Source organism: Lepisosteus oculatus, chromosome 10 (assembly GCF_040954835.1).
Source record: "Lepisosteus oculatus isolate fLepOcu1 chromosome 10, fLepOcu1.hap2, whole genome shotgun sequence".
NCBI classification, from domain to species: domain Eukaryota; kingdom Metazoa; phylum Chordata; class Actinopteri; order Semionotiformes; family Lepisosteidae; genus Lepisosteus; species Lepisosteus oculatus.
This window is the reverse complement of record NC_090705.1, coordinates 32,645,574-32,672,495: the sequence shown is the minus strand read 5'-3', so window position 1 is coordinate 32,672,495 and position 26,922 is coordinate 32,645,574. Positions and strand designations below refer to the sequence as shown.

The 26,922-nt window shown below is 39.8% G+C and overlaps 1 protein-coding gene across 1 annotated transcript in view; it reads right to left on the bottom strand.

Moving 5' to 3' along the window:
* Positions 1-26,669, bottom strand: part of tg (thyroglobulin) — a 104,306-nt gene extending 77,637 nt beyond the window's left edge. Inside the window, exons 1-21 of the mRNA XM_015357396.2 lie at positions 26,570-26,669; positions 25,824-25,932; positions 24,709-24,806; positions 23,918-24,106; positions 22,019-22,178; positions 19,018-19,124; positions 18,205-18,348; positions 17,928-18,113; positions 16,535-17,590; positions 15,118-15,714; positions 13,751-13,993; positions 12,600-12,737; positions 11,029-11,106; positions 10,177-10,289; positions 9,874-9,994; positions 9,396-9,599; positions 8,648-8,857; positions 6,445-6,590; positions 5,455-5,611; positions 2,156-2,335; positions 328-477 (exon numbers count right to left, since the gene is read on the bottom strand). Coding sequence (XP_015212882.2) covers positions 328-477; positions 2,156-2,335; positions 5,455-5,611; positions 6,445-6,590; positions 8,648-8,857; positions 9,396-9,599; positions 9,874-9,994; positions 10,177-10,289; positions 11,029-11,106; positions 12,600-12,737; positions 13,751-13,993; positions 15,118-15,714; positions 16,535-17,590; positions 17,928-18,113; positions 18,205-18,348; positions 19,018-19,124; positions 22,019-22,178; positions 23,918-24,106; positions 24,709-24,806; positions 25,824-25,932; positions 26,570-26,636 — 4,453 coding nt within the window. The 5' untranslated portion in view covers positions 26,637-26,669. The remainder of the gene's footprint in view (positions 1-327; positions 478-2,155; positions 2,336-5,454; positions 5,612-6,444; positions 6,591-8,647; positions 8,858-9,395; positions 9,600-9,873; positions 9,995-10,176; positions 10,290-11,028; positions 11,107-12,599; positions 12,738-13,750; positions 13,994-15,117; positions 15,715-16,534; positions 17,591-17,927; positions 18,114-18,204; positions 18,349-19,017; positions 19,125-22,018; positions 22,179-23,917; positions 24,107-24,708; positions 24,807-25,823; positions 25,933-26,569) is intronic.
* Positions 26,670-26,922: the final 253 nt, after the last annotated feature.

The window sequence follows — 26,922 nt, the reverse complement described above, 5'->3', positions numbered from 1 at the left end:
CACCTCACCAATCTGTTAAAAACTTCATTTGACATAATTCGGCAGGCTGAGTTACCGTTGCTTCAGATTTCAGTTTGGTGAGGACTTCAAATTGTTCAAAACAAAACATCATTAAGTTCTGATGTTCACAATACTGTAAATTAATTTTAAAAAATTAAAAGGCAAGACCTTTCGAACCACAAAGAACTATCCTCACACATACAGAACTCTATATTATAAAACAACTGTACCCTTAAGCAAATTAAATCTCTTTTAAACACAGGGTACAAGGAAAATGTTCCAGTAAGCAGCAGGTGATCAAAGACTGTTGTCTTTTTTATTACTTACAGTGTGTGGCTTTGAAAGCTCCTGTGGAGCCTGTAGACCAGCCCTGGGGACATTGCTTGCAGAAATGACTTCCTTCCTGGTCCTGATAGGACCCATGTGGGCAAGGAGTGCAAACAGCACCGCTGACAAAAGTGCCGGTTGGGCAAATAGCTGCCAACGAAAAATGAAAGGAGATGTTGTGGAAGTGTGGTGAGAGGAAATCATTCGCAGATGTCTAGGATTTGGCCCCAGCCCGTGTGCCACTCTTTCTTCAAGACAGCAGGGACAGCATTTCCAAATGTTTCCAAAATAATTTGGTTCAATAAAACAAATGGCTGGTAGAACTGACTGACTAACAAGGAGAACTAAAGAAATGATGGTTCTGTAAAAGTTTTAATGTCCTTACAATGGGGACTACATTGGAAATATCATGTTTGGTTACTAACCCCTGTGAAGAGGTGTCTGGCCAAAATGGCCCAACATTCTGTGTGCAAATGTTCAATAAAACCCACTGCTGTGCAAACTTAGAAGCTTAGTACTCTAAACCATATATAGCACATATATGAATACTTAAAAAAAAGAAATTAGTGTGAAAGCACGCATTCGGAGATCCTTCAGCAAAAATAGTTTTACACTTTGTCTTCCTTATCACGAGGCTTGTTTGACACCACAAAGTGCCTTTCAGTGAGTAAAGGTGGCTATCTGCAAAGTCTTCTGTTTCCATTATCAGCTTCAAAAGTTCCTCCTATCGCAGGCTACATACAGGTCTCGCTGGTTGGATATATTAATAGTGCTTTAAATGCTATAACCCCTTTTTTCTGAATCTACAGCTTTGAATCCACAATTGTTGTTGAGTGAGCAGTGTTGCTCTGACTCTTGGTGCTCCTTTGAAACACTTTGCTCAGTTTTTTTTTACGTTAACTACCTCTTTGTAAAGATTATCACTGTCCTACAGATGCAAACCGATACAATGTGAGTAAAGTTGTAAATGGAAAAATAATTACTTCCAGATTCCTTTCATATTAAGTGACAAAATAAAAAGAAACTGTATAGAAGAGTTTTTCCACCTTAATAATTGTCAGAGAGCTCAATTTGTTTTAAATCTACGCGAACAATCATGATTTGCTAGCTGAAAGTCATCCTCACCAGACAGTTCATAATTCTAGATAGCTATAAGTATAGGATAAAGATGATGTATTGAAATACTTTGGACAGAAAAAAAATCAGCCTCTTAAATTTAATGGAGCAACTGTTTTCCAGATGTACTTCCAAATCAAAACTGCAAAGATAAACTGTGAGGAAAGAAGATGTCTCTACTGCATATTTAATTGAAGTATTTTGCTTTTAAAAAACTGAACATATAAATGAAACCTACGATTTTTCTATTTCTTGTACAGGTGAAAGAATATTTCAGAATCAAAGTACTTCATTAACTGAGTTATTAATTTCACCTTGTAATTTTCCAACACAATTCTCATTGCAGTTTAAACAAACTATTTTTAGAGCACACAGAAATTACATGTGTGTTTATATACAGTATATATGCATATTGTATATGTGTTACAAGACATTTTACACTTATGCACTTACAGTACAGCTAAGATTAGGGAAGTTATTTTGATGTTTTAACCAAAGCTATTCATAAAATACATTTGAAAAGTCCTACTTCTCCCCAGATACAAGTTAACTGTCTAGTTTTATTACATCTTCACAGTAATCTTAACACTAAACTGTAATAATTATGAAAACTTTTCATATCTGTCACATGTTTCATTTAGGCTCTGAGAAGTGTTAACGTGATTGGCAATTACTATATCACAAAATAGGAAACAGGATCTTAGGAACATACCACATCCTCTGACACCCAGAAGTGGTCGATACCCTTGTGTGCATCCAAACTGCACCTCTGGGACGAAGTTATAGGACACATCAGGTGGAAATGGTTCTGAGTCCAGGACAGGCCAAAAGACACCACTTCCGATTAAGTCAATGATGCCTTTCACCAGATTTCTACTGACAAAAGCATTGTCTAAAAATAAGGTACAAGAGAAAGGCTGAGTGGATACCTCATCCATAGCCCTCATAATTATGCAATCCAATCTGATGTAACACAAAGATGTGGAAGGTATAAATGTAAAAAAAAAAAAGTGTAAGGGATATTGTGCACCTTTTTTCAGCACAATACCATGAGTACTCAGTTCCATTTGAGCCTGTGTAACTCAACCAGCTCTTTTTGTGGCAGATTAAAGAATAACCCTACACATACACTAGTAGAAATTTACTTTTCTACTACAGCAAAGCATGTGTAGATTCATAATAAAAAGACCTTGGAGGAAAGTAGAAATAGCTCTCCTACTCTTCAGAATCAGAAGATTCATAAACGGAATATGTTACAGATACACCCATCTCGTCATTTTGTCAATATTAAGTGCGTTAAAGTTTCTGACATCTGTTACTGTCCAGAACCAAATGCAGATCAAGAAGAAGCAGAAATTGTGATGAAAAAATTCATTGATAACTCTGTGTCAGCGGAGCCATATAAGCAATTTAAATGACTGGGAGTTAATTAAATCCACGTACGGGTTTGGCCCCCATAAGAAGAATTTGTCTTACTTTAACCACAGAAAGTTGGTAAAGAGTCCAAATAATATGGCGTTATTACCATGTAGTTACATTAGACAACACAATTTTCAGACACAGACACAATTTCCAGAATCAATAGGAGTTGGTAATTTGTAACCTGTGGGGTCTTTAATGCTATTTTCTACCTATGATGCATACATAATATTTATTATTTGTATTTTCATGTGGCTTTCATGAATTAACAAATAATTATTTCTTAATGTAATTATGCTTTGTTTACTACCAGTAGTATTCCAATGCGTCCCATAACTGACTAATATTCAACAAAGCCCCATACACTTAAATATATCTTGCCTTTATTTTATTATAGTGTTCTTTGTTTTGGCATTTTTGTTATATATTTCTTTTTATGTTATCCACTGTATATGTGCTTGGTTGTTTGTACGGTTTTTGTTTTTTTTTTCTAATCCATGTTTGGTACTATAAGTAAGATTGTTCTGTTGACTTATTTTCAATTATTGTACTTTTGAAAATACTAAAGGTTTGAAAATTATACATTCCAACATTCAGAGCACACTTCCAGAAGTTGATTTACTTCATGTTTGGGTGGAAACAAATATGCCTAAATTCATAACTCTTTCAGATACATGACTGAGGGGAAAAAAATTCAGATAGTGAATTTCAAATACATAATTATAAATTATACAGAGCAGGGGAGTTGGAGCTTACATCTCAAATAACTTGCTATCTGAGCAAACTATGCCAAAGACAGCTCCACTATAATGCGAAGGGCTATTTATTAAAACAAATCATTAATGATTGGCAATATTTATAGGCTGCCAAGTGCCACTACAGAATCTATTACAGAATCTTTTATGGCTATATCACCCTGCAACTCACAACTGACTGAAACTAAGCAGGTGTGAGCCTGGTCAGTACCTGTATGGGAGACCACCTGGGAAAGCTAAGGTTGCTGCTGGAAGAAGTGTTGGTGAGGCCAGCAGGGGGAGCTCACCCTGCGGCTGTGTTGGTCTAATGCCCCAGTAGAGTGACGGGAACACTATAACGTGAACAGTCGCCAGCCTTCGGATAAGACGTAAAACCGAGGTCCCGACTCTGTGGTCATTAAAACTCCCAGAGCGTTTCTTGAAAAGAGTAGGGGTGTTACCCCAGTGTCCTGGCCAAATTTCCCATTGGCCTTTACCAATCATGGCCTCCTAATAATCCCCATTTATGAATTAATCTCTCCATCTCTCTGTTCTCCTCCCCACTGATGGTGTGTGGAGAGCTCACTGGTACACTATGGCGGCCGTTGCATCATCCAGGTGGGGCTGCACATTGGTGGTGTTGGAGGGGAGTCCCTATTACCTGTAAAATGCTTTGAATGGAGTTTCCACAAAAGCTCTATAGAAGTGTAAGGAATTCTTATTATTATTAACTACTGTTATTAACTATACCTCTGCTATATTTTCAAAAGGCTCATTGACCACACTGATTATTTTGGAGGATTTTAATAGAGACTGGCTAAATAAATCTTCAACTAAAGATAGAAATTGATTGTAGGGTCTTAATTTTACCCAACTCATAAAAACACCAAATAGAATCAATTCAATGCCCCAAAATGGTACTTTACTCGTCTGGATATTAGTGACATGACCTGATAGGACTGAAAAATCTGGAATCCTTACAGATTGCTTCAGTGATCATTTTACCGTATATTGTCTAAAAAATTAAGCACCTAAGCACCTGCAAAGAAATTATAATTAGACAGTTAAAATATAAATGTTGAGGCTTTCATTCGAGATTTGTTAATGTGATTTGGGAAACATTTCGGTTGATACCAACAGTTCAAGAGTCATAGGACTACAGTATCTCTACACGGAATTTACAATGGTTTGTGACACATATGCACCTTGGAAAACAGTTAAAGTCAAAGATAGACATTTGCCTCGGATAAGCTCAGATTTCATACACTTACTTAATCAACGGGACAGGACCTCGGCTAAATTTCACCAAACAAAGGATCCCGCTGATTGGGGCATTTGTAAGAGACTGATCACTTTTTGTCAAACAAAAACAAGGAATGCTAAATGCTTTTGTTGTAAAGAGGGGATGCATGCATCCTGCTGGGGGTGTGAGATGCCCTTTCTGGGGGTACAAGGCATGCCAAAGTTTTTTAGAAGGTAAACCATCATAAAATGAAGGCCTGGCACATGAGTACAACTGGTTTGTATTTCATTAAAATTAACTACTTAATTTTACCACGAAATTAAAATGAATATATAATTTTTAAAAAGTGTAAATGTTCAAGCATTCTTAGTTTTACTGTGAAATCAATATGGAATTTTCTTTCATTCCATGGCTTTGATATACAGTACAAGTATCTTATGGTTGAAATAACAGACCTACTTCAATGATGTCTGATCAAGGGTGGGAGAATATATTTTGAGAGTCAAAGGGGTACCGTCTGGAGCGAAGGTTAAGGACCACAGTTATCCCTGAATCTGAAGAATCATAGCTTATCCAATCTCATCTTCTATATTTTCTTCAGGTTTTGTTTCTTACCAATGTCATGCAAATCAGGGAGTGCCTCAGTGGGGATGTCTCCCAGCTGTGCTTTCCATGTGATGTTTGCTCTCATTCGCTTTGCACTCAAACATTCCAAGGTTACAGTTGATTCATCACAGACTGAAACAGAGACTGACTTTCCAAAGGAGTTCATCTGAAAAAGACAAGGTCCACAGACTTATGCAATTTACCATTTTTTTTCTCCTGTTAAATACTCATCTGTCATGTATAATGCCACATTCTAAGATTTGTACCAATACACTGTCAAAAACCTTTAAAATGTGATACAGTAGATGCATTTTTGGGTGGGGGTTTAGTGAAAAAGGGAATGTTTTTCTTTTTTCACAGAACCCAGAGAAGTTGTGCTACAACGCCAAACAATTCAACTGTGAAAAAAATCTTAATTTCCCTGTGGTGTTGTTCTCAAGATTGAGTACATGCTGCCTGTATACCCTTCCTGGAGAGATGTCAAACCTTGTAAATAGAGCACAAAGCCACTTGGAGGGTAGGAAATGTGTTATCTACATTACCAGGAGCTAGGAGGATAATACTGGCTTTAAATCTTGCTTGCATAGCTGTGCTCCTTATTGAACTTACACCTAGTAAGGACAGGAGGGGGATCTTTCTTTCTAACAGATCTCAGTGCTCTACAGTTTAATGTCTTCTGACTTTCATTCTTCTCCTATAATCTTCCTTTATATTCCCTTTCTCAAGTGTGAGTTTCATGTCCTTGCTCTGGAGTCCCACATTCCTGTTGGTTTGTGTTTCAGCTGCGTACTGAGCAACGCAGCTAACCCCAATTAACCTCTTCATTTGAATTTTGTACTCGTTTTGGACTTAAACATTTTGAACATTCCTTTTAAACCATCAGTCTTTTTCACAGGGAACAAGAAAAACGCGTATGGGCTCCCAGGAGATTGTGGAGAGGGCCTTTCACGCTGCTCTGGAAAATCAGGACAAAAACATCATGAAGCTCCCTGGAGTTACCTGGAGGCTGCACAGGCCTCGGCCCCTCAGATGCTGGAGGAGAGAGGACTGAAAGGGAGACCGCACTGCTCTGCATGTATTCTTCCCCTCAGCCAGGGAGAGCTGGAAAGTGGTGTGTGCCTCGACCGCCTGGAACACCTGGGGCTCTGAAACAGCAATGTTTCAGCTCTTACAACAAAGACGTGTCTGTAGTGAAAAGCACCTGATTCAACAACCTCTTATATCAACGTAGTTCTCTAGACAGCAAATTGGAAGAAAGAAAGGGATTTGGTAAGGATGCCAATGACTCACTTTGCCAGAACAGCACATCTTTGTGATGTGGAAGAAAGGGCTGATGGTCAAGGTCCATGTTTACAGGAAATTATGACTTTGTTGAGAAACCACAGGGACTACATCATCAGATCATAATCCCATAGACTATAATGGAAAAAACAGGATAGTATACCTAATATATAGAGACCTAGGAAAAGCAGACACAAAATACTCAAAATAATCCCCGTCTTCTTGGTTTCTAATAATCATATTTAAGTGGGAAAAAAATGCCTATTTACTATCAATCCTCCTTTCTCGCTGAAGTTTTTACCGCAAAGCAGCAAAAAGAAGAATTAGACTTCGTCCTCGGGAGAAAAACTGTCATTCTGGTTTTGAAAAAACTCAGGTGGAATTCAAGGGAATGTAAGGATGACTATGAAACAGAGAAAACCACAAGAAGTGAGCTCATCCTATGTTACTAGGTTCTTTATGAATTTATAACAATTCAAAGGTGATCAAGAGTGCAGCAATTCTTTTGCCATTTAAAGTAGCAGTTCAGAAAACATTCTTTGTGTGCCCAGCTGGCTTGTTCGTGAAGACTTACAGTAAGTACTACTGTTTATTGAGCTTGCTCCTGCAAGGAATCTGTTTTGAAGTTCTAGGCTATCAGCCAGTATAGTTGCTCCAGAAGAAGCTCGTTGTTTGATGGGGGTATAACAAAGGGCAGTGAAGAATAATTTACACATATCAGAAAGGTGCAGCAGAAAGCATGCTTTTTAGGGTCATTTCAAACGCCTGATGTCAACAATTAGTCTGAAACCTGTTTCAAGAAAATATAAAAAGGTCCTAAAATGGCAGACTATAGCTTTCCAAATCTCAAATTTAATCTTTTCACAGCAGAAAAGAAATATATCTGAACAATGCTCACAAACCCTTAACAGTGGAATTTACCCAGTCTCTTTCAACTGCGACACTTGCTTATACCACAAAACCTGCATTTTGCTACAAGTTTCAGATGCCTTAAGACAGCAGGAAAGTGGTTGTTTACTTTGTTTGTTATATACTGTATAAGTGCCTATAAATCATGTCTTAGTCACAATGTTCTTCTCCCTTTCCTCACAACGCATTGATATTAATGCAAAAGAATACTTTATACTCGGCGGTTGAGTGATGTAGCTATCCCTGCGATGTCAACAAGGAATAATATAGCTGAGAGCTTCAGAGCCAAAACATTGCAATGCAGCAACTGGAACTGGATGTTTCTGGCAGTCTGACTACACCATGCACCATAGATCTCCCTTTGCTTCAGACCTGTCGGAAAACATTCTGCACAGAACCCTGCATTCCAGACATATTAATTGGTTGAATGCATTAAGTCATAATTTCTGTAACCCTCTTATGGGAAAGGTACAGTATCTCTTGACTTGTCATTTGTTGAATTTAACAATCCCCCTTCCACCAAGGATCCTTGTTGCTTAAGTCTTTTCACGACATTCAGTGATGGAAATGTGTTAAGCAGTAACAAAATGATGAATGCCTTTACAAACTGGAAGTGATCAAAAAAAGCACTAACAGAGCACAAAGATAGCACAGATATCAGATAGTTAGAATTATTGCAAGTTACTATTCTGGCTAGAGAGCTTTGTTTCATCTTAATTCTGTACTTACTTCTGTTTTTTCTTAAATTGTGCGTAATCACTAGATTAACATTGTTTTAAAAACAGAATGTGCCAGTCAAAAGAATTTTATTTATTGATATTAATAAAATGATTAATTAAATTAGTATCAATGTGCAAGAAGTTCATGACATAGTAAACTGAGTCTACCAAGGCATTTTCCAGTTTACAAATATATGTAGAGGTGGAAAACTGCACTCGGTCTAAAATGTAACTACTGTTAGCTGACAGTGGACAGGAAGAGTGTGAAGAAACAAAAAAAGTAGAAATTTTACTTTGACAGGCATCAGGAAGTGGTTGTGCTGAAAGCCAGTTACTGGTCACCACATCGCAGAGGAAACGGCTCTCAGGAAGTGTGTTCTGGTAACCTTGGTGGCAGGTCAACTGGCACTGCTGCCTTCTCTGTCCATTCTCAAGAATATCCTTGCAAAAGACAGCACCATTGTTGATGCCAGGCACCCCAAAAGGTAGTGGGCACTGAGGAGCTGAAACACAGAACGTTCGTCTGGGCTGTGGAAACGGCATTTTCCTCCAATAGTATCATTAGCGTTAAAATGAGTTACCGATGTTAAAATTTAAGAAGGCAAAAGTGTGTAGTAATACTGTATTAACAAGTTATATATTTTATTTTATGTGGAAGCTTTGCGCTGCTTTGGTGTATCAGTAAAGTACACTTACTGTAAATTAATGTATGTTAAGTGAAAATGTAGTTTGTTTTTGCAGGCTCATAGCACAAATAAGACTGACTGGTAAGGACAATAATGGCCATCCAACAAAATGTGCAATGTTCTGACTTCAAAGAGCACCGTTTGCTGTAAGTGTACAATCTTTGCATAATGGTCATAAAATATGAAATATTTTCTTGACATGTCAAATGAATGCATGTGCAGGTCACTGAAACCTGATCTTCGGCAGTAGTCTTCTAGATGATACTGCATCTTAAAACATTAGGAATGCAGGATGTTAGAGATTTTATTAATCCCTCATCTAAAAACCTACACTAGACATTTAACGAAAACCTACTGTCGCATTTAGGAGTCTGCCCAGAGACTTGTCTGAGTCTTGTCCCAGGAGCCTCCTGTCCATTCTGAAAGACACACCAGCAGCTGCTCTGGTCACATTGCACAGAAGAGAAAAGCTGTCCCTCCTCCTGGCATTCAGGGACATAGCCAGTCCCAATGTCTCTTCTGAGCACCTGACTCTTCAGCATTTCACACCAACCGGGGCCTAGGTAAACCAAAAACAAATCGTCAAGGAGTGTGAGGGGTAAAAAGGAAGGAAAAGAGCAATAGTAACAAACATTGGAGGTTCCTATAAAAACAAATAATAAAAAAAACCTTTATGGTTGCAAAACTCTATTCTAAGAAATATAACTCAGGATAACTGAGGTTACAGTAAGTCTATTGCTTGCTGATAGAATTAGGGGAAAAGCTGTTAATTAATTTATACACAAAAACCAAAAGAAGGTGTGCAGCAGGGAAGGGGAAACAGAATTTCTTACACTGAGGGCTTCCAGCCTTGTTCTGGGCAGCAGGCTGAATTGGTTTTCCTGTAAGTGGGTTGACACACCAAACAGATCCATTTTCTCTGTCTCCATTCTGCAGGATGGTAAATTCCCCATTCTGGAAACACAGTTTCCAAACAGACAAAAACACCACATATGGGGATTATTAACAGAAGAATACGAAGGGCTAAAAGCTAATAAAACACAAACATTATTAAGGGTAGTGTCAGTTAGTGTTAGCCTCAGCTCAAGTCTATCAATCTAAGAAAGGTCTTCTTGAAAATTCAAATATTGTCAAACCTTCTGACAAGAGGGGTTGATTACTGTGGTTGCCATGGCACTAGGGTCAGTGGCTGAAAGTTTCCAGTTAGAAACCACAGCTCTAGTGTGAGATCTCTGGCACAAGGTTCCACCTGAAAGAAAGCACACGTATCATTGTTAGACGAGGTGTTACCACTTCTTGCAGAACGATACCGAAGAACACTGAGAAGTATTTCTAGTGATTAATCAAAGACAATCCAGAGACTAAGACACTTAGGGAATGTTCTTCAACACCAGGTCCTTGAAAATGAATGATGAAGTCAGTGTCTGTGGGAGGTGTGGAGTACCCAAAACCTGAGAACGGATCTAACACCGACAGAAGTGCGGTCAAACAATGAAGCTGCATAAAAGAGATATGCAGAAATTGTTTAAGTAGTCCATTCCACACCTGAGTAGCCAGGTTGTAAAATTAAATATATAACTTGGAACTCAAGGTGTAAAAGCAAGAGATATAAAGCTTCTGTAGATGCAGTTACCTCCCAAAAAATACAATATCAAACATCCCCATTACTGAGATGTCCAAAATGACTTCAGAAAGATAAAATGTTATTTTAGACAATGGCCACTCATTTGTCTTCCGCTCATAAACCAGGTTGTTGTTATTTAAAATTACAAAATGTCTGCCAAAAAGGGACAAAAGCATCTAAGAGAAAGCTAGATTACTGTCATTGGAGGATATCGGATCTGTGCTGGTAGACATGGTTTAGTTTTTCCATGACTTTTATTTTAAAGGTTCTGGGATTAGATCATCCAATTGCAGGAATGAATGGGCACAAATTACATGGGATATCTAAATTGTTAACAATTAAGCAAACAAAATATGATACATACACTGTGGCAGCTGAATGGATCTGCTGGTCAAAGACCCTGGAATGTAGCTCCCTTCTTCATCCACACACCAGCACTGTCCTGTCAAATACACACAATACTTAATTCATCTAAATTTAAAATAATCCATGCCTGTGGCCAGAAGGAACATATTAACAGTCTGAAATAAAGATTGTGTGTGATCTACACACATTACTGTTTGCAATAATGCAATAATACATTTGATAGGCTGATACAAAAAGGTACTGTACTGTCTCCACTACCACAGCAGACTACTAGACTACAAGCAGTTCTTACTCCAACACTCTTCTTAGTCAGCATTGCAGAACTCCAGTATATTGAGTATGTTATTCATAAATAAACACTAACGTAAACAATATGATCCAATTAAAATGAAATAACACCTTGAATCTAAGATGTTATATAAGGGGAAAAAGAGAAACCATGGCTGGCAGACAGAGGACTGACTGGATTACAAATGTCCAAGTATTCAAATGCAGGCTAACATATCTGTTCCTGATATGTGCATTCTAAAATTAAAATTATTATTATGCCAAGGTATAATACAAAGTTAGACAACATACAGTAACCTATGATTCAGGCTTTTGCCCATTCATGAAGTGACTGCATTTTGCCCATAACATCAGCAGTGGTAGGTCTGGATGTACAGGCTGGTTATTTTTACAATGCCCCTTATCTGAAGAAGTGAGAGACGCTCCCCACCTGATGTTATCTGAATTGCCGGATAGCGAGATCTGCTCGCTGCTGGGGACCATCTGCTGAGATAAGCCCGCCTCCCAGATGTTTTTGTGAGACCAGATTTTTTTCTGAACTGCCCTGTTAAGCTTGTGTGACCCATAACATATTTAAAAGTGACACTTCAAAAGAGAACACAGGAGCAGATAAGCATAGGAGAAGCACTGAGTCGGGACAGAGTGAGGTCTGGTGCTGTAATATTTACAACTTGGATTCCCCATTGATGAATCAAAGGTGTAGACACCAAAATTATCAATGACTTACAATATGAAGCTTCTCATCACAAAGAATCCCAAAGTGCTTCACATATACAAAGGAACTTATCTCCGTGACCAGCAGCCCAACTAGATAGCAAATCAGTAGAGAACTGAGAAATTAATTCACTAATTGAATGAATATGTGGATTTAGGGAGGTCATATGTTATAAAGCCCTGATGTGTTAGATGATTTCAGAAACTGTGAAAAATTCAGACAATTCAGAAAATTATCAACACACAACAGTCACTTTCATCAAAAATCAATCTTTGACGTCTGGAACTGTTGGTTAAAAAAAGAATGGCATACACTGCCAAAATGTTGGCTGGCGTGCCCATTTCTTCTCCTGCAGAATCTGCCATTAATAAATGTGCGTGGAGTTCAAAACTTTCAGTCCAAGTGATCTGTTAGACACACTTTTTCCAAAGAGCAAGACAATTTTAGAAACTTGTAATGACTTAACAAGAAGCAAAATGAAATGCGAAGGGTTTTCTTGAGAATGTTGTGCTAGAGGCTGCAGAGTTCAAGAGCACAGTGAAAATGTTCAGCTTTAAGCCACTCACCTGTACTGAAGTAACACTGACTAGGTTGCCATTGACCATGGGCATCACACTGAGGCCTGTAAGGCTGATAACCAAGAAGGAACCCATCTCTCTGGTTCAACGCAGAACTAAAATGAGTCCTCCAGTAGAACTGCAATGCTGTGGATCATATGATAGGATTGTACTTGAAGGTTTGTATTTCAAGGTAGAAACCTTACAAATTCTCAGGTTTCAAACGTCAAGGGGTACTAACATTGCTGACATGAAATTGACCCAAAAAATCATTAACTTCATAAAACAGCAAGAAACTCCCCCCAGTTCAAAAGGGATTTTAATTATATTTTAAATATTATCTGAGATGAGAACATTTTATAGTACAAAATAAGTAGCAGATGTTTACAAAGATATTCCTGTCTCCATACCAACTCCTTTCAAAGATGGAAAAAACTGTCTAAATGCTTTATGGAAAAGACGGGAGAGGAACGTTGCTAGCAGACAGAAATAATAAGCACCAAGATGGATATTTCAATTACATCAAAAACAAAACCCCTAAAATTTAGGGATTGCACTTATAAATGTTTTGTAATTAACTGCATTCTTAAAGTTTTAGACTCAAATAGAATAATAAATAAAACCCTCCTGTAGATTATTTACATTAGTAATCACAGCTGGGCCACAGCTTTAACCAGAGGATTAGAGCTGAGCAATATTTTGTAACTCTTTATAACATCTTTAATAACATGTAGAGAATTTTTTTACGCCCAGATGTAATGGAGGCCTAACCTGAAATGTGACTGACCTTAAAAGCCTCATGAATTAGATAAAAAATGCTTGTATATTAAATACTTATGAATGGGAACTCAAGACAGAAGTTCAATGTATCTGTATATATACAAATCATCGCTATTAAGAGACTTAAGTCATTTTTATACGATATTGTTTTCTGATGCGTTCATGAGTTAAAGCTGGTATGAGGAAGACTGGGTGGAAATCCTTAGAAAGAAGTATTGCGTGTGCAAACCTTGTTTCCTTCTTGGACACCATGGTGGACTGGAAGACACCAAGAGTGATGAAAGTAGACACTGAACGTTTTTGTGGGATTAGGCCAAGTGCTCCTGAGGAACGTTGCCAAACCAAGTAAGTAGCAAGAAAGAGGAAACATTCTGACATACTTGTGTGCACGGCCAGCCGCAGTGCAGAGTCACTGTTACTCAGCAGCTTCTCGTTGAAGTTCAGGCTTGACTCGAAGGAGTCTGGGTTGATGAGAAGTTCTCGCTCAGTCAGCTGCAGGCCCTTTGCCTGCAGGAAGCTGAAGCCAAAGGGGATGCGAGAGTTGTTGGAATCGGTGATGATGTCCTCCGCCTCCTGTAGAAACCGGGCCACCTGTTGGTTCACCACACTACAGGGTCCTGGACCTGGAAAAGACCGAGCCAACTGAAAAATCACTCATCCGGTCACGTGAACATACAGTACGCCAACACAGAGAGGAACAGCACGGCTGGAATTCATCGCAGCATGTGTAGATTGCATACATGATTAGCATGCTAATTAAAATGCTTTCATGTATGTAAAAAAGTAACAACACCATGATAGGAATGTCATCCATAGCAATATTTGATTAACCAAAAACAACAAAGCTATTTGAAGGTTGTTAACTTCAGAATAGAATCGAGTTGTTGTCAAATGCATTATACTGTATACACAGTGACTTTTACTTTAGTCTAACCATACTCCAATAAAAGCAAACTCAGAAGCAGATTAATAGAGTCTATGAGATCATATCACAACAGTGAACATCTCTGGTGAGCATATACAGCTAATGTAAGGTAACAGATATAAAAGACAGACTCCACTGAAACATCTCCTCAAAACTAACGAACATTATATGAAGATTCTGTATATTCTCTCAAAAGCAAAGCTGTCAATTTACTGGTAACTCTTGCATGAAAGATAATGTATGTGATATGGAAGTTCCTTTAGAATACTACCCTACCTATGTCCTCTTTATATTTCAATTTGATGCAAATGCCCAATGAGAAGTGTCTTTAAATAGCATGCTGAGCTATGACTGGCAATGCCTTTTGCAATTGATATATTATATTTAACAAAGTTTTAAATGTGGAACTGCAAGTCTACAATCATCTGGTAATTCATTTATATAACATTCTAGTTATTTTTTTTAAATAGAATGTTATTTTTTTCAGATTTTAGACCACAAAATGGCAGTGGATTTACAAATTGTACATATGTGTGAATGATTGTAAATATGCTTGCAGTGAAGTAACTGATAACACCATATAATTGTGTCATTATTGTTTAGACCAAAATTCAATAATGTATGAAGATTATAAAATGTCATGTAAATTTAAAAAACACACATCCACATTATACACTTGGGCTTATCAAGTCCTCCTTTATGCCTTAGAAAGTACCGCTCTTTTGTATGCCTAATAAACCGTTAAGAGAAGAATAAGTGTACATAAACAGGTACACAAGCCCCTTTACCATCTGTCATCGGCTGCTGTAGACATATACTTACATGTCGGAATCTCATTGATGCCCACCTTGGTGTCCATGATCATTTCTCCATTCTTATTGACACACCAACACCGTCGGAGTTCAAAGTGCCCCAGAGGTGAGCTGAAGTCAGAGTACTGGCCTGGGTACTGGGTAGAATTCCCATGGAGCAACTGCCACAGAGTGAGTGGATTGAGCAATACCGAGCTGCCAGAGATAGAATTCCTACTGCCTTCCAAAATCTGTTCGGGCACATCACTAAAAGAGGCATATCTGGAAAGAACTGGGAAGACCTTCTGGTGTCCAGCACTGTACAGCTCTTTCACAAAACCTCTGAAAGATGCTAAGGCCTCTGGAAGCTTCTGATACCCCTTCATTATGTTGACCACATCTAGGACAGATAGCTCTTCCCCTGCGTTATTCTGCTTAATCCACTCTTGATAAAACTCAAAGACTTGCTCGGGAGGTCCATCACACTGAACTTCACGCCAGCGTCCATCTGCATTGCACTGGGGAATGTAGACATCAGACAGCTGTGGTGCTGTGGTGGGACTGGATAGGAGAGACTGAACTGTGCTTAAAAACTTCTGAGCTCCCGCTAATTGACACACAGATGGACCTACAAAATAAGAGGAACTCAGTTCAGTATTCGGGTCAGTTTTGTTTTAGAGCGTCTGAGGGAGACCATATCTATGGCCCATATTTGCAACTCGAGATACCTTTATGACACAACCAATTTGTCTAAGCAGTGTTAAACCAAAATAGAAAGATGTTGAAATAGTTTTTTACTTGCCTTTTCTCTCAGAACGATAAACAAATCTTCAACGTTTTGGAAAGGGCTCCTGTTCTGTTAAATATTTTATCAGTGGTTGTAATGTAACTTATTAGAATTAAACATTTTCAGCATTTTTACAGGATGTTTCAAACAGCCCTGAATAATGTACAACATATTAAAAGAGACGTTTAAGAAAAGACCATCTGAAATGCATCTGTTGGCAGCAAAGATTAATATTTAAGTCTTTATCGTGTGATGTTTTGGCCCTGTTTTGAGCTCTGAAATAGTTTCCATCTGGTGTGAAAATGCATGTTTACAGAATTGAAGTGAGATACAAAATGGCCACACAAGATAACTAAGTATTATAGAGCAGTTGGAGTAAAAATGAACTGTTTCGAAAAGGGTTTGGTTTCTCTTAACAGTGAACAGAACTGACACTTTATAACTTAGATTTATGCCTGCTGTTATTTTAAAAGCCCTAGATTTGAACTGCGCTGGGAAGTTTAAATGCTGCGAATGACCTAACAGTCAGGATCAGGGCAATAAATTACTGTGAACTCTGTAGGGAGAAAGTGAAAAAACAGATCCTTTTATGATTCATAGATTCATTCTCAGAAACTGAGCCACCTCAATAAAGGAGAAACTGAAGACACATTATACTTACATTGTATAGGCTGGCCTAATGTTGTTCTAGTAATTTTCATTCCAGCACTGTCCATACAGGAGCAGGTCCTGCCTGAACACTGGAGTGGCATGAAGCTCCCATCAGCCTCACATTTTGGGATAAATAACTCTGATCCTGCAGACTGGCTTGCTTTTACTAAAATGGCTGATTGGCGCTCTTTCTCACATTTGGAAGGACACTTGGGCTTTAGTCCTTCAGAGCGGGACCCTGGTATTTCTTTACCCTGAGGGTCCACACACCAACATGTAGAACCAAGGCACTGGACTTCCTCATACTGTCCACGTTTGGTACACTGTGGTACAAATAAAACCGAAGAGTCTCTTTCACAAACTTCAGGTTCTGTATTCTGGAGAAGAGCCTGAAAAAAGCTGCTGAAATCTTCACTGTCCTCTACTCTCAAAAATGAGATGATATCTCGTAGTGTAGTTACAAACTGCTCATTCTCTAGAATCATCCCAACAAGCTCAACTAAATTTTGGTTGTCCTTCAAATTTATATTCCTCCCAAAGCTGTCTATGATTTTCTGATCAAGGTACAACGGCTTTGAATCAGTTTCAGAGGAAAAGATTTTAGCAAGTTGGACAAAGTCTCCACTAAACTGCTTTAGACCCACTTGTTGGAATGTTTCATTGAAATTGAAAGTACCACTAGGCCCAACAGCACCAGTGAAGTTGTAATACCTAATATTCTTCAAAAACTTTCCTCCAAAAAGGTTTTCCTGAAGTCTTTTGGGGTTGGTGGCAAATCTTAGGGCTTTGAGAGCCATTTCTCTGGAGGGGAAGATTCCCTGAAAGATTTCTCCAACCACAGTCCCAAAGCTGGAGTTTGTTAACTCAGGTAAAGTGAGAAGCAGGCCTGACTTCACAAACAGTTCCCTAACTTCTGGGTTGCACAGACGTAGGAAGCTGGCTCTTAGTTTTCCATCAGCCTGTTTCACAGTGAATACATTATGCTGGCTGAAGTACCCAGAAGGACCGTAAAAGAGTCTTGAGAGTGCTTGCCGTCTCTCTGAGGGGCAGTCTTTGATTCCATCACCTGTAATGTGAAAGGTGATATATCATGAGGTGAAGTAGGAAGGTTTTGCAGAAGGCACTTCACTGACAGATTTTTACAAAATTACAAAAACCCACTAGCTACAAATGCATTTGCTTGGACAATATGCCATTTTTGAAATTAAAAGATGCTTGTTGGGAAATTAATTGGATTTTCCTTAGTCATGTCATGACTCTGACTTGATTGATTTAATCTGGAAGAAAATATCCGGTTAGAAGCGGTAATCTAGTAGTAACACAGTAGAAAATTAATTTAGGTACCCCAGTGGAAAGCAAACGATAACGGGCATAAACTCCAAGAAATTCAAAAGCACGCTTACTGCAATCAGGGATCCCTCCTTGCATCCTTGTTCCCAGGATTTCTTTCCCAGCAGAATCCACACACCAGCAATGACCTCCTGCTTGGCATTGCACTGGGTCATAATGGCCACGCTCATCACAGGAGGGCACATGAACATTCCCTGCACGCGTCGCTGACATCCATTCCCTTTCGCATTGGGTTGGGCCTGAATGACAGCAACAGCAAAACGTACATGTCGACCTTGCAGACCCCACACTGAAATTAAAGACCGAAATTGCAGAAAATCGCGGACTTACATCTAAATCTTCCACTCATGGCTAACTGGATTCCCAGAAACCGCCTCTGGAGGATCCGATACATATTGGACTTTGTGAAGGACGGCCCTGGCTCCAGTCCGGAGAAAGCTGTGTCATAGACCTCATCTAACAGCAGCTCCAACCCTGACCAAGAAAAACATGTCCAAATATTTTAAACATTTAACGCACTAAACTGGGGAGCAATGATCTTGAAATCCGCATGTGTACGTAAACTATTTTGGCTCACTGTGCCTCTTTTTTACTAATGTGACCAATTTTATAAGAATTTGTATAGAAACAGAACAGGCCACTCTTCACATCCGAGTCTGCCTGCAATCCTAACCCACCAACTGATTTTTGAACAGTCCGGGTGAGATTTAACAATATGACTTGTCTCTGAGCAATCAGTCCATGGAATAGTTCACCAAGCCATATGGCTGAATATAAGGATTGTCTTCCTGGATTCTAAAATGCAGTTTTCCAGAAAAAAGGCAATTGAATCGACTCCAGTGTTTTTGCACAATTTTCCTATATAAAATAACATTGAATGTGTTTATCCATTTCTCCAGATGAAGTAAATAGTTCGAATCCTGGATCACAACTTTCCCTTGGCCAGCCTGCATGGCGTTTGTACAGTAAGACACCTGTGACTCTGATGATGATACGTCAAATCCATCTAAACTTTTCCTGGCCCACAGCAGGGATGTGCTTCACGTGTCAAGATAAAACTGGAAAAAGCAAGATGCTCTTTGTGGACTATGTAAGAATACTGAGGCTACCCTTTCAGCCACTACACCCAGGCCTCCATCTCACCTGTGTTTGCCAGCTCTCTGCCTCTGCTGTCAGCACAGAAACAGTAACCAGAGATCTCCGGGAACATTTTTCTAAACCCAGTGAATGTCTGAAACACTCCTGGAAACCTAAAAAATACAGCACAGCAAAAGGTTGTACATTAATTCACTTCATTATGCCTTTATTTAGCCACTTTCATTTTATTGAAGAGAATCTTAAAAAATAGACCAGCCCAGAAAACCAGGTTTCTCCTTAGTATATGGTTAAATCCAGGTTTACATTATCATATGAGCAGAACATTGTGTGTTGTGTTGTCAAGATAGAACAATTTTTTTTACCTAGATGGAAAAGACCATGTAACCTCCATACACTGATTAACTTTCAGCTATACTTTAAAACTTTATAGGATAACCTACTCCATTATATCAAGAACAGTATAATTATAATTGTTCCCCTCTGAGGAATAGCATGTAAATCAATCACCACTTTATCTAAACTGTTACACATACTTTGAAAACACAGTTCAACCCCAGCAGGAAATGTGCATTAAAAACTCAAAATTATAGGCTCATGTCAGTGCGCAGCACTCCATAACCAGGTGTTTCGAGGGTTATCTGTTGACAAATAACAGACATTAAACTGCTATCTTTCTACTGGAGTTTTAGTGATCATTTTCCAAACCAGAGGAGAAATTGCTTCCATGTTTCAGTGTTTTGTGGGCGTCTCATTCCTTTCATGGTTTGATTGTAATATTAAGTACTACAATTTCCTTGTTTGCTTTGGCCTTTTGTCTGAGTGTAATACAGAGGGCAGTGACTGCTCTCGATCATGGAAAAAGAGGAAGGTAATAACTATGGCTAGGCCAGAGAAGGTCAGACTGTGAAGCCCAGGAGCCTTTTTTCAGAGCTATCTGAAATCTGGATTCCCCATATTGCACAAACCGGAAAATGGCACGCACGAAACTCCCAACTCTCATGGATCAGCAAGCTTCATGCTGACACTGTGATGCTCCAAAATGTCACCAGAATCATCTGTGCTACATATTTTGTTAGAGTAGCAGCAAGTATGCATGGAATCTTTGTGTGCAGCAGAAATGCTTTATTCCCAGAACTCTCACCAGACAGCAAACACTCAAATACATCCATCAAGTGTTTATCTCAGACAAAATGACCAAACAATAATGTCACGAAAAGGTCTTCCCACAGACTTTTTTTGTAAACACTGTACTTTGGAAGTAGAAGTTATAAACACATCATGCACAGGATGCAGCTTATTAAGCAAATGCAATTAATACACTTCAGAAGAGGACTCTCCGAAATGTGAAAAACTTGGTTTAAACTGCCAATTTACTATATATAAACTTTGATTCCAAGCAGCATTCGTGTAGAAACACAAAGAAGAAATCATGATGATTCATGATGGAATACATATCGATCTGTTTATTGAAGAGCATCTTATTCTTAGTAAAGGTCATAGCAATTTAGAGTGTAAACCATAAGGGTTCATGTCCGTACTATGCTCTGGACTGGCTACAATACAAGTCACAAACAAAGGCATGCACTCACACACATACACAGACACTGTGTGTACACTTTCCCCCAGTGAGCCCCAGTCTGGAAGTTAAGGGAAAATTATCTGGTAAAATCTCATACAAACACAGGGAAACATTCAACCATGCACAAAAGGCACCCCAGTCCAGAATCAAACCCTGGACCCAGGATCTGTGAGGCAGCAGTGCTAACTACAGCACTGACCATGCCACTCAAAGGATCTTCAACTCTATACAGTTATATATTCCCCATCTATTTTAGATATTAACTACCGTCTTTTAAACACATAAAATAAATAACTCCTTCCATCCATCTTCTAACTGTTTTAATCAATACAGGGTCACGGAGGAGCCTGAGCTTATCCCAGAAAGATATAAGCAAAAGACATGGCTTGCCCCGAACTGAATGCCAGTCTTTCGAAGGACAACATGCACACACGCAAATTTTTCCTCCGGACTGTCAGAGAAAATCCAGAGCACTCGGCGAAAAAGTACAAGAACACAGGGAGAACATACAAACTCCACGCAGATAACACCTCAGGTCCGGGATTTGAACCCAGAGCCCCCAACGCTTCACATAAATATAGAAGTCAGAAGTAGAAAGACACTACAAAAAAGAAAGGCCGTGACTAATCCACATGAAATAACACCAGGCACTTGAGTCTCCCACATAAGAAAATTGTTTGTTGGTCCCGGTCACCAGTTGAGCCCTGTACTTTCTGGAAATCCTTACCCTACAATGCCCTCTAGTGGTACAAAATGATTCTGCACTGACAAAAAAAATTCTGTAATAATGAGATTCAGATGATCAACTTTGGTCAGTGGCATTTTGGATTAAAATATACATTTCTATTTTAAAAACTGAGGCAAACATTGTATCTGGAGGTTGTCAAAACGTTTTACTTATATTCAGCCTCAAGGGTTCTTAAAATAACTTATTTCCAAAACAATATTCCAGCAAATCAAATAATATGATTAGCAACACATAAGAATGTGTAGAAATGAGACAATACATACATTATATTAGATACTTTTTAAATTAATTTGCTTTTTTCTTTAAATATATGAATGTACATGGAACAAAATGGGGTTATTTATATTTATATTTCTATTTTTATCTGTAGCCATATAGGCATGCAATGTAGTCTTCAAATCAGTCATAAGCCATAACTATTTGCATAGATTGCAACTTAATTAAAAATGCAACAGAAAGTCGAATCACAAAAAGCAAATTTCTGCACTGTGCTACACTGCTTCAGCAAAAGCTAAAAAGTTTCTGTTTGGCTAAAATATCTTTTTTATTTTACCTCCGCAGTATAGTATCTCCAGGCTGGTTTCGTGAAGGAAACAGTCTGTCATGCGACCTGGTGTGAATAGGTATAGAAAAGGTGGCAGGTGTAGGTGTCACGCAGCCTTGAACCACACATACTCGATAAGACAGACTTGTGCTGTTTGACTGAGGAACATTTTCACCTGTTGAAAGTGTGAAGGAGGTCGAAGACCGTCATGTCGGTGGTGTTAATAAACTTGCACTGCACGGGGAGGAAGTCGCCACTGGCGGTGCACTGTGGAGGAGAGCTGTCACCGACACCATGGAGAAGACGCCGGTCCCTCACCTCGCAGGCCCCAGGACCTAAGGACACACGTTTTTCAGGACATGTCACGTCACGCTTTATACCACACGGTGTCGCAGGAAGCCGGAGCCTACCTGGCAAGCAACGAGCGCAAGGCAGGGTACACCCTGGACAGGACGCCAGTCTATCGCAGGGCAAGTGCAAGCCCATCATACATGGGGATAATCTGGAGGCCACGGTAAAGGCCGAGGGGGGAAATTTGGCCCAGACACCAGGATAACTCCCTACTCTTATCAAGAAATGCCCGGGGATCTTTAATGACCACTGAGAGTCAGGACCTCGTTTTAACGTCTCATCTGAAAGATGGCGCCCACTACAGTATAGGGTTCCCGCCATTATACCGGGGCATTAGGACCCACACAGACCGCAGGGTGGGCACCCCCTACTGGTCCAACAAACACCACTTCAAGCAGCAACCATAGCTTCCCAGGAGGTCTCACATCCAGGTAGTGACCAGGCTCAACCCTGCTTAGCTTCAGTGGGCAGCCAGTTGAGAGCTGCAGGGTGATATGGCTTCGAAAGAAACAGTTATTGACATAATTCTACAATTACCTGTTGACATATTCTGAGGTGACTATATCTTGTTACTATAATAGTATTTTTGTAAATTTGAAACTGCCAGTTATCCGCCCATCAAACCCTTTTATACTACACAGGGTCGCGGAGGAGCTGGAGCCTATCCTGGCAGGCTACGCGCACAAGGCAGGGTCTTTACAACTCGGCCCACTGTAGCCACAGTGTGAGAATGCATATTGGTCCTCTGACCTGCTCACCCATCACCCTATTCACCTTTCGACATGCTACAAGCTCTGCCGTGACGTACAAGAGCTTCAGCACCAGCTGAAAGAGAGGTGCACTCCTCGCCTGAAAATCACCAGGGTCTTCTAGTTGCTGAGAGGCAAGAGAGGCCTCGCTGACTAATCCCAGCCCCGTCGCCGGAGGCACTGAGACAATCTGTCTCTTCCGCTCGGGGGAATCTCGGTCACAGCTGGTTGGCGATGCGATTCAGAATTTCTAGATAATATTGAGCCTTTTCAGTTGTCTTCACCCTGATGAACGCTTTGGGCCCCGGCAGTTGAACTGTCCTACAGCATCAAGTCAGCTATCAACGCAAGCAGATCAAAAAGGTTTGCTATGGCTGGAAAAAGCTTACAGGAGGTTTATATCTGTCTGTATATTCTCATGGGCCACAATATAAGCCCCCTTGATCAAACAACTTCCTTCAATTCAGGGTCTAAGAGGATTCAGAGCCTATCCCAGCAACAACAGGTGCAAACCAGGGTAAACCTTGGACTGGGCCTCAGTCCATTTGCAGGGCATACACAAAGATGTGCACTAACTCACACCAGGGCCTATTTTCCCAGAAGCCAATTAACCTTCCACTGCGTCTTTGGACTGTGGGAGGAAACCCACACAGACACAGGGAGAGCATACTAACTCCATGCAGATAGCAGCCTGTGTCCGGAAATGAACCCAGCTCTGCCAGGCAGCAATGCCAACCACTGTGCCATCGTGCCACCTATCCAAAAGGATCATCGTTTATTAAAATCCTGGGATTCATATTCTACCTGTTATTTTGACCAGGGAAAATTGTGAAAGTCACAAGCTTTTTAAGTCAGTGATGCATTTCCTATCTTTTAACAGGATGTTCCTAAACTTCTTCCAGTGAGTGCAAAGCCGACGGAGTGAAAAGGTTGGAATTCTAAGATTAAGATTAAGACCTAAGTGACCAACTCACAGCGAACTGGTTGCCCATTCTGTCGCGTGCCGTAGATCTCCATGCCTTCCGCGTCCACACACCAGCACTGGCTCCGAGTGCTGTCACACTGAACAGGCTCGTACTCCCTGGAGTCAGAGCACTGCGGAAGAAACACAGCTTCCCCGCTCCGCAGCACCTGCTGCCTGTGGAGCTCACATGAGGATAAACCTGGGAGAAAGAGACAACATCCGAGGCAAGAGGAATTAGTTTTCCATCGACTGATTGATTCTACGATCGAATCTGTCCTGTCCACAACCACTGTCCACAGTGGAATGAAATGAAAATGTGCAAGAGCATTTCCTGGAGAGTATAATTGTTTCACTGTCAGTTCCCTCTAGAATTAAGAACCATTTCAGGAAATATTTCAACAACTTAGATTCTGACACAATGTTCTTCAAAATCTACCTCCCATTTCCTCTGGCCTTTAGAAACTAATTATCTGTGCTGCAGATTCCTGAAAAACGGCCACCTTTAAAGCTCTGTGAGAAATTACATATAATTTAGTGATAAGCATGACTGAAGCTGTATTAAAGCTAGTGCATATTTTTAACTTTGATAATGACAATTCAAAATTAGTATACTTTTACTAAATGAAGGATCACATCCAGTCATGCAGTAAGATAAAAGAAAAATTCTTCTGACTTCTGTTTTCAGTCGATAACGACGAGGAAGCCCCTTTAAGCAGCTCGTTTTCACAAGCTTGCACAGTTTTCACAAGCTTCCTTTCCTCGTCAGGGTTATGGCAAGCTGGCCATGAAATTAACACTTACAGTGGATAGTGGAGCCATTCCGTTTGGTCCCAGGAACTTCAGTGCCATTAGCAGTCACACACCAGCACATCAAGCCATCTCTCCTGCACTGGATATTCCTGAAATATGGTTCATGCGTCACAAACACGTACAGTGACAAGTTTACATCTCTCAGTGTAAAATGTTCATGGCGTAACTTAAAATAAAAATCTATAAAAGACAATCATTCCATTTGGTATCTCTGTAGAATGGGGATTGCCAACTTCAGTCCCAGAGAGTTCCAATCTAGTCTTGTACTGTAGGTCACATGTTTCCAAACACCTGCAAGTTCTTGATGTATTAAACAAATAATCTGTTCAATTAAAGGGACATTGAAGAATAAAGAATACTAAGATTTTAGTCCTAAATGATCTCTCGGTTTCTTAATCCTGCAAATCACTTGTTTCATTGATCACAATGGAACTGTTCCTTGTCTTTCATTCAAGGTCGAGCTGGGTTGGGGATGCCTATTGTTCAAAGCATTTAATGGCTAGAATTTCTCACAATCACTGTAATTGTTTCTTCTTCTCTTCGAATTATTTGATCTTTAAACTGTTGGAGAGAGAATTATATGTCAGTATTTTTCTGGGCACTTGGAGCTCGAAAGGTGCAGGTCAAAACCCCAAACAAGATTCTGCAACAGCACACTTTGAGGAAATGAAAATACACACTTAGGACTCAAGGACTCAACAAATGCTATTTTTGTCATAACTATTAAAGTTAAGTTAAATGACAAGTCTGTGAGCAAAGTAGAACAGATACTCTAAAGATACTCACGGTCTGAACTACAGTATGTATTGTCTCCTAAATACACTTGCAATTCTTTATACAACTCCCTTTCAGGGTGTTGAATACACAGTAAATAACGTGAGAGTACTGAAAGTCAACAAACATTCAAGGTTAAAAACAAATGATGCATGTCTTAAAAAATTAAAAATGATCTCTTTTTTAAGTGCATGGATGCATTCACTCTGAAAAGACAGCATCCGATTATCAGGCTCTATCTGTTCAAAGCCGAAACAAAACTCAGAAACATTATACATGCTTGAACTGAATTTCACCTCTCCAGTGGAAGAAGGAGAGGGAAAATACCATACCTGAATCGACCGTCATCTAAGCACTGAGGGGTGAATTCTCCACCTTGGACTGATCCCTCGTCTCTCAACAGCTCACACTGGCTCAAGGATTGAGATTCCAGCTGATACTCTAAAAAAGCCAAACATAACATCCTACACAGAATGTTCTACAACACCACAATTGAACATTCCCTATCATTGCAAACTTGCACGTTATCAGCATGAACCCAGGGCCCATTGAATCGTTTATATCTTTAAGAAAGGAGTTCAACCGTCTTGAATAAGAATAACAAAATGCCTGTGTCTCAGCCCTCGGTACTTGCCCTTATTCTTTCCTTGTAGAAATAACAGCATTAATTTACATGATGTGATATTAACAAAGATTTGAGCAACGATATGAAGCAGCACTCAAACATGAACATAGTCTAAAAAAATAATACCCATCCATTTTCTGGCCATTTTATCCAATGCAGTGTCGTGTGGGACCCAGGGCCCATTCTGGCAAGCAATGGTCAAAAGACAGGGTATGCCTAGAGGCATCCTACGCAAACATGAGGAGAACATACAAATTCCACGTAGGCAGCGCCACAGGTCCAGAATTAAACCCAGGGCCCAACCACAGTGAGGCAGAAATGTTAACCACTGCGCCACCTTGCCACCCATAATAACACAATATTATAGTTTGAAATAATTCTCATTCATTAAGAAACAGTGCCTTGATTGAGGCCATTATGTCAAGTAGCAAGTGCAGCACGCTGGTGGATTACCTGATCTTTTGCTCAGCGACAGGCTGAAACAGCACAGGGATATGAAAGCTGAACCAAGGTAGCCCATGGCTGCTGTCTCCTGCCCCTTCCCAGATGCAAGAACTCGCTTTCAACATGGGTGAACCTGGGCTTTATATACCATTAGCTGTTCCTGCTCTGTCATCCTTCACTGGTGACTGCAAAACACAAAGCCATGATGATGTAGCAGATTTTGGGTCTGCTCTTCAAATGCAGGCCCCTCACACCTGTCACGAACAGAGCCATTTTGAAGTGCAGGCAGCCAACCTTGGAGAGTTCTGTACTCGTAAGAATCCTGAGCCATGAAAAAGCTTCCAGTTTCTACCACGTGGGCA